This window comes from Onychostoma macrolepis, chromosome 03, assembly GCF_012432095.1.
Source record: "Onychostoma macrolepis isolate SWU-2019 chromosome 03, ASM1243209v1, whole genome shotgun sequence".
Lineage (NCBI taxonomy): Eukaryota > Metazoa > Chordata > Actinopteri > Cypriniformes > Cyprinidae > Onychostoma > Onychostoma macrolepis.
Genome location: NC_081157.1, coordinates 42,885,286 through 42,901,328, shown reverse-complemented (window position 1 = coordinate 42,901,328; position 16,043 = coordinate 42,885,286). Strand labels below are relative to the sequence as shown.

Here is a 16,043-nt window from a genome sequence, read left to right as displayed (position 1 = left end):
TTGTAAGTTACTTATTATAATGCTTACATTTCCTCAGTTATTCAAACAGCAGCTACAGAAAAGCAAAGAACATTTAAATTACCAAAGAACATCATCACTGATTCCCGTTATAATCAGTGAAGCTATCTACATTGTATGATGAATAAATCTCTTATACTTACATTGCACGTACATTTGCACTTTGTTGTTTATGATTAGAGAATTTGCGAGTGGGCAGAATTCAGTCAGCGCGCACGCAACGAACAACAAAACTCCGCTATTTCAGCGATGACTAATCTGAACGCCTCTGATTGGCCATTGCATTCGTAAACTCAACGGAATCGTGTGTGACTGGTTATAACACGCAACACTATAAAAAATGCGTGAAAAAGTAGTATGATGGAACGGATAAGCCCTAATATTAATTAGATAATAATACTAGCCTGATGAAAATAATAATAATTAGTGCTGTCAAACGATTAATCGCATCCAAAATAAATGTTTTTTTTTTTACATAATGTGTGTGTATTGTGTATATTTATTATGTATATATAAATACACACGCATACATCATATATTACATTTTTTTTACATGTATTTACGTCTATATTTATATTCATATAAATTATATCATATATAAATATATTCAATATATAAACGTAACATTTTCTTTATATATATATAATATATATATGTAATGTGTATATATAAGTACACACATGCATGCATATATATATGCATGCATGTGTATTTATATATACACACATTACAAATATATACAGTACACACACATATATTATGTAAACAAAAAAAAATATTTTGGATGCGATTAATAGCGCTTAATCGTTTGAGAGCACTAATAATAATAATAATAATAATAATTGTCTTGATATCAGCCACAGGTGATATTTCTGACTATCGACGATACACAATACTATAATCTATCGGCAAAATCTTAATAATAATAATAATAATAATAATAATAATAATAATGATGATGTTACATTATTAAAAAAGATAAAAGATCTAAATACTACTACTACTAATAATAATAACCAAGTACCAAATGTAAGTAAGGTTACACAGTCAAGGACAAAAATAATATAACTAATAACACCATAGCCTACTTTCACAATCCAAAAAAATTCCTGCCTACATTATTTGCCAGAATATTCTTTTTTGTTGGGAAATGCCTCCAATGTACAGTTACATACATTATGAATGCCTTTTCATTCTGTATTAAAGAAGTGTGATGACTGCACAGATGAAAGGACAAAACGTACCCCAATGCCTCCACATGGTAGGACGGCGTACATTTTCTGACTTATTGGACCTAGAAAATAAAAAAAAGGCAAATCAGAAGCTGATCTGAAGGAGTGTTATGTTTAGGCCCACATCTGTTGTTCACACATTATCTATTCAGTTAATGGCATAATTGGCTATGCTAATTTAGTCTCGAGGATGCTCATTGGATGACGCTGACGCAACCATCATCTGTCTCGCTGTTCTACAAAGAGCACTCAAGGTCAAAACAGCCTGCACTTCTTCAAAGTGTGTCTCACATAAAAGTGGAGGTGGTGGAGTGATGGCAACTCTGTCCGCAGCTGAACCTTCTCACCCTCACACACTCACACAAACACACACACACATTACTGGTGACTCAGAAGCGGGGGTGGGCAAATGTCTAGAACCTAAAAAAAGCCTAGGCGTCTGTCAAAGGAGATTTGCTTAAGCAAGCCATCAGATTGGAAGCAAGCAAGGGAAGCTTTTTGTGGATGGTGTACTAGGAGGAGAATCCTGTTTTGGTGTCCTAAAACCAAGACAGCAGCAACTACCTACATCATAACAGAAAGCCTCTAAAACACACCTAAAAGTTTCTTGCTGTCCAGCTTCTGTCGGTTCAGTGGACTGGTGCCGTAGAGCAGCGTGTGATACTCAGAATGCACAGTTTGGATTTCATCTAGCGTGGCCTTCCTTCCCCTGATCCTCTGCACACAAACAAACACAGAAACACATTGAGGTAACGTCTATGATTCACCAAAACAGTTCCCACTGTTTTGACAAATGAAATTACATGATTCTTCTATGACATTTTTAAAATCCTTTTGGTTCAGTGTCACTATAAATTATATTTAAAATCTAATGATATTTTCATATTTTCGTTCACTGAACTCTAAATTGTGTAGTAGGGCTGTCAAATTGGCTGAAAAACTAAATTCGATTTTGGACTAAAATATTATCAAAATTCAAATTATATTCAAATTTAAAAGGCATAATTTCTGTCAGGGGAAAAAAAGCTCCTTAGGCCACAAGAGGGCGCATCGAGCAAAATATTACGGTACTAATGCACGTTTCTTCAAAGCAATAAAAAAAACAAGACTATCTTTGAAAAAAATTTTTAAATAGTGTTTATAAACCATATATAATTAATTACGTTCCTTAAACAGTTAGAAACAACCAGCATCATGTAAGTATGTCTAGTTTAATACTAAGGACCGAAAACCAATCACAAAGAGTAGCCTACTTTTTAATTTAAAAACATTCGATGCAGTGGGATGCAGAAAAACCGCCATGAAATCTGGAGACATGTTTTTTAAAAATTTAACTCACATTAATTTTACATGGCTTTCTAAACATGCCGCTCTCTTGTGCGAGACACGAGTGCAACGGTGATAAGACGTCCCTGTAGGAAATGCGATAATATGCGTTCTGTGTGAATGGCTTGGTTCCAGTTTTGAGGTAAACAACATCATCTCCGCATTGAGGTTCTCTTTCTCCGCAATATTTTGAACAAGCAGCGCCGCATCCAGTGGGTTCAACTGGATAGGCTAAAAAAAAAAAAAACATTAAAATGCAACGACACCTACATCGTCATCGCATCTTGTGTGTCACGTATAAGGCTGCCTGACGCACACCTAAAATTCAAATGCAGCGTTTTTGCATTCGAATGTAGATTTTTATTTCAAATTCGACAAATTTTCGAAATTCAAATTTTTTTTTTTTGACAGCCCTATTGTGTAGCTATGAAATTTTATCACTACATGTTTGGTTAAATTATCTTGTATTATAAAACATGCTGAAAAATATTTAACAATTGCGTACACTGCCATTCAAAAGTTTGGGATCAGTAAGACTTTTTAAAGGTTTTTAAATAGGTCTCTTATGCTCAGCTAGGCTGCATTTATTTAAACAGTAATATTGTAAAGTATTATTAGAACTTTAAATATTTCCTATTTTAATATATTTTCACATGTAATTTATTCATGTGATGCGTGATCCTTCGGAAATATACTAATATACTAAAATATATTAGTAAATATACTATATATACTAATATACTGATTTGCTGTTCAAGAAACTTTTCTTATCATTATCAATGTTGAAAAAGGTTGGAAACAATTTTTTCAGGCATTTGTTGGTTAACAAAGTTTAAATGACAGCATTTATTTGAAATAGAAATCTTTTGTAACATTGTAAATGTCACATTTGATCCTTGCTGAAAAGATTATTTACTGTATATGGCTGACCCTTCCAGCAGGTGGCGCACTCACCTCACAGCGACCAAGCAGCCCTGTTTCCTGTAGCCTGGACCAAACACTCTGAATGCGACCGGCGTGTTCGGGATGGATGTTTGTGTTCCCACATACGCACTGGTGCTTTAGCATGAAGGTGTCGTACACCAGCCCTGCAGGGAGAGTGAGGAGATTATTACAAATAAAAATCTAGCAAGCCTATCAATCCCAATATCAGTCCCATCCAGAGTACAAATATTATGAAACATGAACTGAGTTTAATCCACTACGCATATTGTCTTTTAGATCAATTCTCCACTCTGTGACTGATGGACAGTGTACCTGTCGTGAAGAGATGCTTAATGGGCACTTCGTTCAGGAGTGCTCCTTTAAGACTAGAAGTGACGGGGGACGACTGTGCCCTTCCCAGGGGTCTGTGGGGCATTCCCGTGATGGACAGAGAGGCCTGGAACACATTCAGTTGCTGCACATGATGCTGGTCCAAATACTGCAGAAAGAGCACACAAACATCATGAATTCAGTGGCTCCGTTTGATTCAATTAATATTTTAGTTTAGTTCAGTACACTTTCAGTACACTCTGTTCTGTTCAGGTTTAGTAGTTTTATTAAGTACAATTTAAATCAGTTGATTTCAGTTCAGAGCAGTTTCATTCACGTTTCAAGTCCTATTCAGACCAGTTTCGATCAGAAGAGTACACTTGTTTTTTCTGTTCTGTTCATTTCAGTTCATTTAAACAGCAATTTTATTTTAGTTTGGCTAAAAGAATAAGCTTTTCTTTCAGTTCTGCTGAACTATATATATAAATAACTATAATGTTACATAATAAAAAATAGAAACAAAATATTAAACACATTACCATGTTAAACTGATGGTAGCAGATGGTAATAGTGGTACTAACCTTGGTACTATGGTATTTAAACTGTATTTTGAATACAATTCAGTTGGGCTTCATTTACTTCGCAATTAACTAGTTTTAATGTAATTCAGTTCAATAAACTTTCTTTTTTCTTTTTTCCCTTTAACTTTATTTTATTTAATTTTTTAAAACCTTTGGTTTTTGTTTTGGAGCTAAGTCACACCAAAGTGTTTGAAAAGGGCACCAGCCAAGATCATTTTCAATAACTGAAATAAAATAAAATAATAATGAAATGACACAGATGAAGTAAATAGATGAAATAAAATTCAAATCTTATTTTATTAGATTTTTCAATAAAGATAAAAAACTTAAACTTACAAAACTTACACAACAATGTTGCATTGGCAATTGGCTGAAATAAGTTGAAGTAATTAAAATTACTAAAACTAAATAAAATAAATACATTTATAAAGTTCAAATAAATAACTAAAGTTAAGTTAATATAAATTCTAAGATAAAATATAAATATAAAAAAACCTAAAAATGAATAAAATTGCCAAAGGTGCTAAAATTAAAACGAAAACCTACAAATGGAAAAAAAAAAAAAAAATGCTAATTCAAAATAGTATTAAACACTGTAATTGTATATAAATAATACTAAAATAACACTGGAGTATGTGTGCAAAGATTAAGTTAAGATCATAGCAGACTAAACATCAGTCCAAGCACACGGTCTGGACCATCTCACTAAAGAAGCTCAGCAAACATTTGCCAAAAATCTACTCAAAAGTCTCCAGCAGTAAACAGCCTCAGAGTCTGCTCTATATCAGATGAGCGGAATGAACGTGTGTGTGTGAGCAGCGAGACAGCCGCTGATGCAGGACAACGTGCGATGGAAGCATACTTGTTCTTTTTTTTTCTTGCATGAGACCTTGCGGTTGAAGGTATGCCAGCACACACAAATTTCCACAATTCCCTTTTTCATGCCAACTCCCTCTTTATTCGAGACGCTAAAGCCATGCAGCATCTGTCTCACTCACTATGGCAGGTGACGGGGGCTCAATTTGTATTCAAGACACTCAGGCAGACAAGCAGAGGCATTCACACACACAAGGACGTAGGTGGGGGTGTTTTAATGAGAAGGAAAGGCCAGCTAGGGTCTGTGACTGACCGAAGTGACAACGAGTGTTTCGTGTATCGCTGCCTCAATGGTGACTGCATGTCACCGCACAACAGACACACACTGCGGCGTGTCACGTCACCCCAGTGGGCTGTGATTGGGTGTGAAGTGCAGGGCAGTAAAGGCGGGCGGGGTCCGGAGGAGGAGATGAATCACCAAGGAGAGATGAGTCAGAGACGGTCCATTCACGGGGGAGTATATGTGTAGATGTGTGTGTGTGAGTGTGTGAGTCTGCTGCTGTGCGAGGAGGATGCAGTCTGAATTCTAATGCTGTGCTCTTTTGAAATTTTTTCTCAATGATTGCAGGCAGAGCGAGCGTGAGTGAGGAGGAGGGTGTTGCTCTTTTTTCAATAACTCTCTCTCCTGCTCATTCACTCTCACTCATTCATTTGTTTTTCCTTCCTCCAGCAGTGTGTGTTTGTGGGGTCTGTGTTAAGATCAAATTGAGCTCTTTTGGAGGATCAAATCTGCCTGGATGTCATGCAAATGAATGGGCTAGAATACATAACGGCATGAATCACCGCAGTGGCGCTATCGTTATATATATATATAACAAACAAAATAACCAATAAGAATTGAGAGATCAAAATAATGCACATTTCTCAATAGATTAACTACGTATCACAAAATCGCACATACATGAGGTACAAAAATCCCTTATGAAAAGTATGATGAAGCAGTATAGTAAGTATTTGCAGTACAGTGAAAATAAGTACTTTGTAAAAGACTTTAATGGTAAAAAATAAGGTAATACCATTGTACTTTTAATAAGATTCAGAGTTATTATTGTGAACTAAAACAATTGAAAACATTTTGTTAATTGAAATAAACCTGAAATAAAGTAAAATATACTGTAAATATTAGATGAAATACTGCAAATAGATGAAAATTAAAACTGAACTAAAAATAAAAAACTGAAAATAAAAATAAATTAAACCTAAATAGTAATATTAAAAAATTAATAAAAATGACAAAAGCACATAACGACTAGGGGTGGCTCGATACCACTTTTTCAGAACCGATCTGGTACCAAAAATTCTGAGTATCTGCCGATACCGATATTGATCCGATACCTGGGCAGTTTTTTTTTTTTTTAAATCAGTGTTGAATTTTTATACCTCAATGTGTGTTGACCTGATCATGACTTTTTTTGTGTTACACACAATCTACTAAATATAGACAACTTTATTTTAAAGAAAAACATCAAATGAATGCATATATAATTATAATCTATGACAAAAATTCTATTATATACTAGGTTACTGGATAATTCAGTAGCAAAAGTTACTCTAGAAAAATTTGATAAAATCTAAAATTAGTGGGAAAAAAAACATTTAGTGGGGAACGAATAAAAGTGAATAAGTGTAGGACTAAATCTAAAATTATAATGTAAAATAATATACATTGCTCTTTGTATTGTTGTAAAATACATTCGTGAAAAACAAGTAATATATATATATATATATATATATAGTAAAATTAAAAGACATTTCTTTTAAATGTATAGCACAGTAATGAGGCAGAAACATATGATAGATAAGATGAACAAGAAAGGCTATTAATAATCTTTCATTGTGCAAAAGTATTATGATACGAAAGGCTTCAAATACAGAGCGGCACAAAGTGCTTATGCGAATTCTGTGCGCAGAATAATGTGCTTGAAGCAACACGGAGTCACAGCGCTCCGCAAGTCCGCATAGAAAGGTTCAAAGCACAAAGTTAAGAGATATTAATGCGTAGTGTATTAAATCTGTGCGATAGTTTATAGAGCCTTTTCTTTTAACAGTTTTAAATTTCAGTTACTGTGCTCGTTAAGAACATAGAGCTCTCCAGTCCAGTGTTGTGATCTAACAGACAACAACACGATTTTGAAAACAGCACAAAGATAAAGTCATTTTATGCAAAACTTTTATCTTTATTTACAGATCAAGTATAATATTAGGAACATTTAATCATCTTGCAGAGAGTTTCATCGCCTTGACTCGTAAATGAACGCGACACGCAGTTTGAACGCTGAATGGAGGATGACACACAGCCGCAGCGGAGAGAAGAGTTTACGTGAACTCGACTTAAATATTCATCTGTACCTCACATTAAACTATGTAACGGCTTCAGAACACTTAAAGTATAGTGCACGAAAACTTTATGGTGCTTTATAATGTGTTTGTGGCTTTTGTGGGGCTTAACAATAACACAATAGTATACGCACAATATCGGATTTGGATCCGTCTCATCTGACCGATACCCCAATCCGGCAGAAAATGACCGTATCGGAGCCGATACGGATACTAAATATTGGATCGGTGCACCCCTAATAACAACATTACTAAAAAATTTAACAAAACGTAAAATGAATACTGAAAATATAAATGTAATATATAAATAAATTCAAAATATTAATAAAAACCATAACAGCATCATGGTTACAAATATAAATAATATTAAAAATATAACATTAACATATTAAACTGATACTATGGTATTTAAATAGTACTTCGCAGAATACCATGGTATAACCATTGTGCCAAATCCAAAATCCATGGTAATACAATGGAACTTTTTTACAAGATAAGAATAAACCTACTCGGTAACATTTTAAAAAGAACTATAGTACAGTGCTTGTATCGGATGGTAGAACCATGGTACTTTTTGCAAGATAAGAATAAATCAGCTTAAGTGCAGCACTTTGAAAATGAGCTCTTTGACAAATACTGATTTTACACTTCCTGAACAAAATGTGAGTGGCGCTTGCCACTATTGGCACCACGAAGCTAAGAAGTGTTTTTAGAGCTTTGCTATGTGGTTGCTTACTGGCTCAAGTCAAAAGCTTACCTCTCGTTCCTATATGCTAAATATTCACATTAAAGTTTAATAATTTGGGATAAGAGTTTGTTAAAATCCCCAACTATGTATGAGCAATAGTAATACCTCAAGGCTAAACGCCTGAGCGAGCAACACTAACTAGACAAACCCCCACCATCGTTCCCAAGTCAATTTCATTGCGTCTTCCTATCTAGCAATTATTTATGTGTCTCTCTTCCCCTCTTCTCGCCCGCTCCCCTCCTGCCTCCAGTAGTGAGTCACTGGTGGGAGGAAGAGAAGAGAGCAATCTTCCTCTTTAATCCCTCCTTTTCAGGGGGCGAAAAAGCTGCAAACGCTCTGGTTGAGAGGGATACCCTCGATCTCCAGTCACCAAGCCCCCGCATGTGCGTCCCAACACTCATCAGGAACTTGCCTACGCACTTAAGCTCTCGAAAAGTGCAGGGACAGAGTCATCGGAAAGACATTAGATGCATCTTAAAAGTCTAACGACAACACAAAATCCACACAGCTGCTTTCTAGTTCAATAAATATAAAATAATAAATTTAAGATAAAAACAAATCCATCTCGTTTCATAACAAATGACGTTAAGCTGTGTTACGTGCATAGGTTTTGCACGGTGACTCATGCAGTCACTACGCTTCTTTTTCATAACTGAATTTCGCTCAACACTAAAGCCGAAGAATGTTTCTGAATGTGTTGATAGCTTTGCATGTTATGCAAAATAGAACGGGGATGGGAAAAGACTATAAAGGTGGAAGGGGTAAATATAGAAAGCTGTCTTAACATGTTAAACAAATGGTAAACAAAGGTAACTGAAATTTTAGAAGGTCAGTGATCCTTAGAATTTCAAGAAACTACACAAACTATGCAAAATACATGTTGGCAGCTCTGTAAATTACTTTTGAGGTGAAGTGTGTAATTTTGTCTATTTAAAATAGCAATGCCGCAACCTTGGCGTGGGACTAGCAGTTTGTTAGACAAATGGCAGGCGGAGGCAAGTTCAGGAAACTTTGTTAAAAATAGTCATTATTATTTGTTACAATTGACCGTTCGCAAAGAGTTTGACTGACAGGCGATCTGACCAATCATAACGGAGAATCCGCCATCTTGCCCAACAAACAAATCAGTCAAGAGAGTAGATTAACTTTGGTGGACTTAAACTTGAAAAATGTTGTGCATTGATGTCTATCCACGGTTGTAATAAAACACGTTCTGATGTTCATTCATGTTTATTTCGTGTTTTAAGTAAATATGAAAAGACGATTGGTTCACGTGGCACTTGAACTGAGGCAATACAGCAATCTGTCACGACACATTAAAGAGCCACAAAACGGTATTTATTGTTTGAATTTCTTAAATAAAATTACAAAATTTTAAAGACGAGACCTTGTTTCATATTAGAAATAGCCTGCTCTGTCTTGTCTGTCGGCATGTTGTCAGTTACCTCTGTGCTCCGCAATGTATTTTTTACTGCGTGAGAACATGATGTGTAGTGTGAGGCTGTGTGCGGCATGGCTTGTCAGGCATAGCAACAGTAACTAAGGAGAACAGGTTTTTGCAAAGGGTCAATTCCGTTTGGTGACACTAACAGAACAGAAACAACCAAAACTTTCAGTATAAAAAAGCTATAATTTCTCACCTGGCCATAGGGGGCGCCCTCTTCATCACATTCCCTCAGTTCAATGGCTTCATCTTCATCATCATCTTCCTCCAAGTCACTTTCTGTGCTTTCTCCCTTCAACGGAACCAGACGTTCCGAAGGGGGTGTGGTCTCACCGGAGCTCTCTTTCTGTAGCCCCTCCCTCACATGATCAAGCCCCTCCCCTCGCTCGTCCTGCATCTCTGCGGTTTCTGTAAGCTCCTCCTCCGTCTCCTCGGGGTGCGTGGGAGGCTGCCTTGGAAGCTCCGCCCCTTTGGAGAGGATCTGAACGGAGGTGGAGCTTGTTAGCATTTTTTTTTGTTGCTAAATAGCTCAAACAGCATAAAATATCTGATCCATATACCTTATTTAGCTGGTAGTGTTTCTGTTTCTCGAGGAAGTGCTGGTGCTGCTGTTGCATTACGAGGTGCTGCAGGGCCTGTGGTGTTTGTGGCAGGGGTGCTGATTGGGTACGGCTCAGCGGCCGGTGCCTAGGCAACTTATTCACTGTACGCATGCTGTTGGACACCCGCTCACCCGTTACCAGCGGAGATTGCCCGTACATGGGAACTGTGGGATAAAGATCAAGATGAAAAGTGTAAGCTGTTACACCTACACATCAAACTGTTTTTAACATTAATTTTCTCGTCAACTTGATATCGTAGTACAGTGACTTTTGACATTCCTTGTTTGCACACTGCAGACCTGAGCTGCAAGACCTGAAATGTACTCAGTGCAATTACTTGAATGTAGACTGCTCTAGCGATGCAAGTTTAATTTTGCACGTTGTTTTTTCCCACGGTGGACACTAGCATAAATTGTCTCAGTTTTCAACTCATGGTGGAGCAACAGTTTGAAGAGAATCTTGCAGACCACATTAAAAATCAGTTAAACTGTCAAAATATGTATAGCTAACTAGCTAATGAGTACTAAGAAATGTTACGGTCAGGGCAACACAGTGCATTTGTACCTGCATTAGGGGTGGGTGATATGATCAAAATCTTATATATCTTTTATTTCACGATAATGATATATATTCAATACAGTGATAATTGCTTTAAATCAGGTCTTTATGATATCAAAATTTTTGATACCACAGAAATTTCATAATTCTTGTCACCAGTGTCAATATCACAAAAAACCTGATACCAGCCTAAATAAAACAAACAAACAAAAAACAAAACTCAAGCTCACTGAACACAAGTAAACAGCCAGCAATTAAATAAGAATAAGAAACTATAGGGGAAAAAAAAAAAAAAAATACAGTAAAACAAATAAGACATGCTACATACATTGTATAAAGTAATCAAATGTATAAAAACACTGTATATTCCTCACTGTGTAAATTAAATCTATATTTCTTTTTATTAAAGTTACAAAAGTGATTTAGTCAAGATCAGCGAGAGATTTTCTCTCTTTTGTTGTTTAATTTAACATGAATGACGCATTATTAGACTGCTGTCACTTTAAGAGCTGCCTGGATAGAATATGTTGTTACATGTGTTTTCTTTCTCAGCTGTTTGCTTTCACTTAAAAACTAAATTACTGTGTTTGCATGGATACATGGGCATTTTAACACATAAAAGTGTATTTAAGGCCTATAAAGAGCCAAAAATAACTCCATTTAATACTTCGGCGCTCTATGAGCACAGTCTTCACGTGTGCGCCTCTCTGAAAGTACTCAGAAACAGTCTCTCAGACAGGGTACGCATAGCAAAATGACTTCTCTTTCGCTGCTGATTGCGGCTTAAAGTCACTTGTCTTTAAACAGCAATGCTTAAAAGCGCATGTAAACGATACGTTTTTGTGACCACGTAGCACAGCAATGTCACATGAATGTGTAACTGCGACATAGACGATAGTTGAAAATCTCGGCCGGTTGACATATTTCTATCGGTTAATCATGTCTACCAGTATATCGCCCACCCCTAATCCGCATACTTGTGTAAAGTATGTTTCTTGCCTTAGGGCACTGATGCATGTAAATTTACATTTTCATACAACTAGGGCTGGGCGATAAATCGATACATTTTCCTCAATAAAATGATATGAACAGTTCGATAAATAATGTTTATGTGCCAAAAGCGGAATGAAACCGAGGCATGTCACATGGACATTAGCTTTTTGCAGTGCATTCAGGGTAGCATGACTGTATACTATGAATTTATGTGTACCTGCGAGAAGTGCGCTCTGTTGACGAGCCTGCTCCAGCAGTAGGACATGCTGGAGCAGCGAGGAATGGCTACTGTGGCTATTAGAGGCAGAAGGGGGTTCGGGGTCATGGGGTGCCCCGGCGGGAAGGCCTGTCGGCAGGGATGATGTGCTGATGAACTTCCCTGTCAGTGCCCCACCTTGACGCAAACTCTGGATTGTCTGCCGCTCTGCCTCCTGCTGGGCACTGAGTTTCTGAGGAGCCTAGAGTAGAGGAGAAGAGAATGAGAATTTATTCTGCAGACTTGGGAACACTGAGCTGCTTAAAGCTGCAACCAAAGTACCAAAACCTACAAGGCTGTTTTCACACTGGGTTCGATTGCTTGGTCCAAACCAAAACCAGTTTGATTCCATCCCCTTCTAATGCCCCGCTGCTCTGCTTTCACATTGTACTTTTGGGTCACCACTGTGAGAGCTTGTTTTATACCAGAGGTGTCCAATCCTGCTCCTGGAGGGCCAATGTCCTGCAGAGTGTAGTTATAACTTGCCCTAACACACCTGCCTGGAAATTTCAAGTAACCCCGAAGACCTTGATTAGCTGGTTCAGGTGTGATTAATTAGGATTGAAGGTAACTCTGCAGGACAGTGGACTTTCCCGAGAAGGACTGTACTCCCATGCTTTATACTATAATTGTGACTAGAAGTGTGCAAAGATGCAAATTAGGCATCATCAAAAGTGGTTCACTTCTGCAATTTAGGACAAATAGCATTCAAACCAACTGTAGTGTAGTTCACATGAACCGTACCCGAGAATGGACTAGGGTTTGGATCAATGGTGTGCATCTTCTGAAAAACACTTTCACATCAATCAAACTCTTGAGTCCAGACCAAAAGCTCTAGTGTAAAAGCTTCCTAATGATCTAGCAAGCCCACCAGGGTTCAGCCTACACCACTTGCTAACTCTGAATCACCATCACGAAGCCACCAGGCTTTAGCTGAGGACACTCACCGTGATGTGCGCGTTGGCAGGCAGTCCAAGAGAGATGTTGGGAAGAGATGGAGAGGTGTAGAGGCTAAGGGGACTCGGTGTCCCATCTCCAGTCAAAGACTGATGCAGAGAACGCAACTGCTGCCGAAACAGAAAAGGAGAGATAGACGTGAGTCCCACAAGACAAACAGCAGACCTATATTTCAGGATGTACACTTCAAACAGCACAAATAATCCGTTTTATCTCGGGAAGGCATCCCAGACAAGGAGTTTCGGCTTGACTTGATCACTTGAAAGCATTCTTCTTTGGAAATCCTTACTAAGTTGTGACGAGCAAAGCAGCATGTGGGAATGGACTGTCTGTATTTGAGACTGGATGAGCGCCACTTGAAGAAGACAACAGTTTCAGTTGCCACGCTAAAGAAATGAGCAAAGCAGTCATAAGGATAATTAAAATGTTTGCTTTTTCTAATTTCTAAAGACTGAAAAAATGTCCCAAAAGAAAGCCATGTGAGAAATACGGAGGTGTTTGTGAGTACTGGTAATCCCATCATCTGACCCTGTACTTGGAGCGCAGCCATTTTCAAAGCCAAAGAACAAAAACTAATGGATCTGCTTTACAAGGCAATGTTTATTCATCCCCGAAGACCCAATTTAAGCCTTTCATTATAAGTTGTTCGTACAATGTACGTCATTCTCACTCTGACTCAAAGGTTACACTAAGAAAAGACGAGGAAGAAAAAGACAAAGCAGATATTCACATGCAGAGCGCCCTACCTGCAGCAGAAATGATGTCAGCACTCTATTCTCCTTCACATTTATCCATCACTTCTCTCGAGGTTGTACTGCTAGGCTACAGAGGCTCTGGATTAGCGATCTAAGACTATTTTTGGGGAGTGGTACGCAGCCTTTGCATGCCAGACAGAGCTATTAAGTCATCTCCATTGGAGCCTATTTGAAGGGATTCTTTTTCTCTGGTTGATGAGACTGACGAACTCTATTTCCTTTCTCTTCGACAAACTCCAGCACACTTTATCCTCTATCACATCCACTGGCAATAATGTAACATGTTAAAAGATGCTATGCAAAGGGATGCTAAAATCAAATGTTTTCTACCCTTAAAACAGAGCACATAGTCAAGACGGAACACATTATGTACCACTAGCAGAACTGTTTAAGAAAAAAAGTGAATGTCATCAAACTTCTTCATGCAAAATTCCCCAAAATTTAAACATGGACTGCGATGAGGATGGCATGACCAAAAGCGTACATCACACTATGAGTAATTGTATAAATGGTAAAAATACATATCACAACATTCATTGACAAAAATTAAAAACATACATACAGATTATTATTATTTTTAATATAATATATATATATATATATATATATATATATATATATATATATATATATATTTTTTTTTTTTTTTAGTTATTACAATAAAAGTAGTTATTTACAAAGTCATAAACTACATGTAAATACTGTAAATAGCATTATTTGTTCGTTTATGTTCTATTTTGAGTTCCAATTCTCTTTATTAACAAACCAGTAACTATGACTTTTGCCTCAATAAACTGCTAATTTGCTTCTTATTAATAGTTAGTAAGGTAGTTGTTAAGTAGGTATTGGATAGGATTAGGGATGTAGAATATGGTCATGCAGAATATGTGCTTTATAAGTACTAATAAACAGCCAATGTGTTAATAAAAGGCATGCTAATAAGCAAGTTACAACTAGTTAACAGTAAGACTTTGTCCCTAAACTGAAGTGCTGCCGTGTTTTGTTTTGCATTTAATATGCTGGTCATTCAAAATTAAACACAAACTGGTTCATTCAAATTCAGCGTTCTTACAGCTTCATCCCTTTGTGGCATGAGCACATACAATTTCATTCTCTCTGGCTCTCAAGGTTAAGGTGATCCTCAAGGCTAGCTGCTTAGCATGCAGAGTTGACCCTAGGCAGCTTCCTGCTGTCCATCCAGAGCAGCTGTGGCCATTCTTGACCCTGCAGATACTACTCACTGCAAGATTGACTCTCAGAACATGTGTGTTTTTTTTGGGGATTAGCATACCAGTGTTATCCCAGGCCATCATAAGGCTCCGTACGATAGATTGTTTCCATAGAAACAGTGTCATTATCTAGGTGAAGCCAATTTATTGTGTCTTTTTTTCATCCCTAACCTATTGAGAAGCGAGGGGAGTGCGAGAGCAGAAGAGAGGCAAACGTGTAGGGGGTAAGTCTCTCACCTCAGCGTGGATGTTTGGGACGGATCCGCTGGAGCCATTCTCAGCAATGGCACAGTTAGAGCTGTTCGGAGAACTGGGACCCGAGCCAGGAGCACTGCTGCACATAGAGGACACTGAAACACACATACGGATTTCAACAATCACATTTTAGCTGCATCGTTAGAAAATATAGCTGACGATTTCACAATATTTTGTGATTGATTAAACCATTTTTAATGTATCAGCAGGATGTTAAACTGTTCCCTTCCTCTTATATTAACAGCACAGGAATCACACAATACCTACGTGTTCATTACTTCTGTTTGCAAATCTTCACACATCTGACAGCAGTTTTTTTTATACAGGCTTATTTGAACACAACTCAGGTGCTGACATATAAAAGATCACATCTTCCATATAAACTCTATGTTTTGTGAAGCTTAATGCACAACTATGCCAAAACTAATGTTTATTTTATTTATAGAATATTTATATTATTACTTTAATAATAAAGTTTTCTTTGAGTCTAACTAAATAGTGCAAAAAATACATTAATAAAAATAACGAAACAAAGGTAAAGAAGTTAAAATTTACACAATAATGCCAAATTTACAGAATTGTGAAGAAATACGTGCATTATTATAAATGTGCATTATTATAG

General features: G+C 37.1%; 1 protein-coding gene across 8 annotated transcripts in view; it reads right to left on the bottom strand.

The window, feature by feature from the left end:
- The window catches only part of hdac5 (histone deacetylase 5), an 82,090-nt gene that overhangs the window by 11,644 nt on the left and 54,403 nt on the right, over positions 1–16,043 (bottom strand). For 7 of the 8 annotated variants that reach the window (XM_058768897.1, XM_058768898.1, XM_058768900.1 and 4 more), the window contains 9 exons: positions 15,404–15,516; positions 13,173–13,292; positions 12,187–12,427; positions 10,377–10,582; positions 10,013–10,297; positions 3,834–3,999; positions 3,531–3,664; positions 1,847–1,967; positions 1,263–1,312 (listed from right to left, as the gene is read on the bottom strand). In XM_058768897.1, coding sequence (XP_058624880.1) covers positions 1,263–1,312; positions 1,847–1,967; positions 3,531–3,664; positions 3,834–3,999; positions 10,013–10,297; positions 10,377–10,582; positions 12,187–12,427; positions 13,173–13,292; positions 15,404–15,516 — 1,436 coding nt within the window. The remainder of the gene's footprint in view (positions 1–1,262; positions 1,313–1,846; positions 1,968–3,530; positions 3,665–3,833; positions 4,000–10,012; positions 10,298–10,376; positions 10,583–12,186; positions 12,428–13,172; positions 13,293–15,403; positions 15,517–16,043) is intronic. The other variant, XM_058768896.1, reaches the window with a different exon arrangement.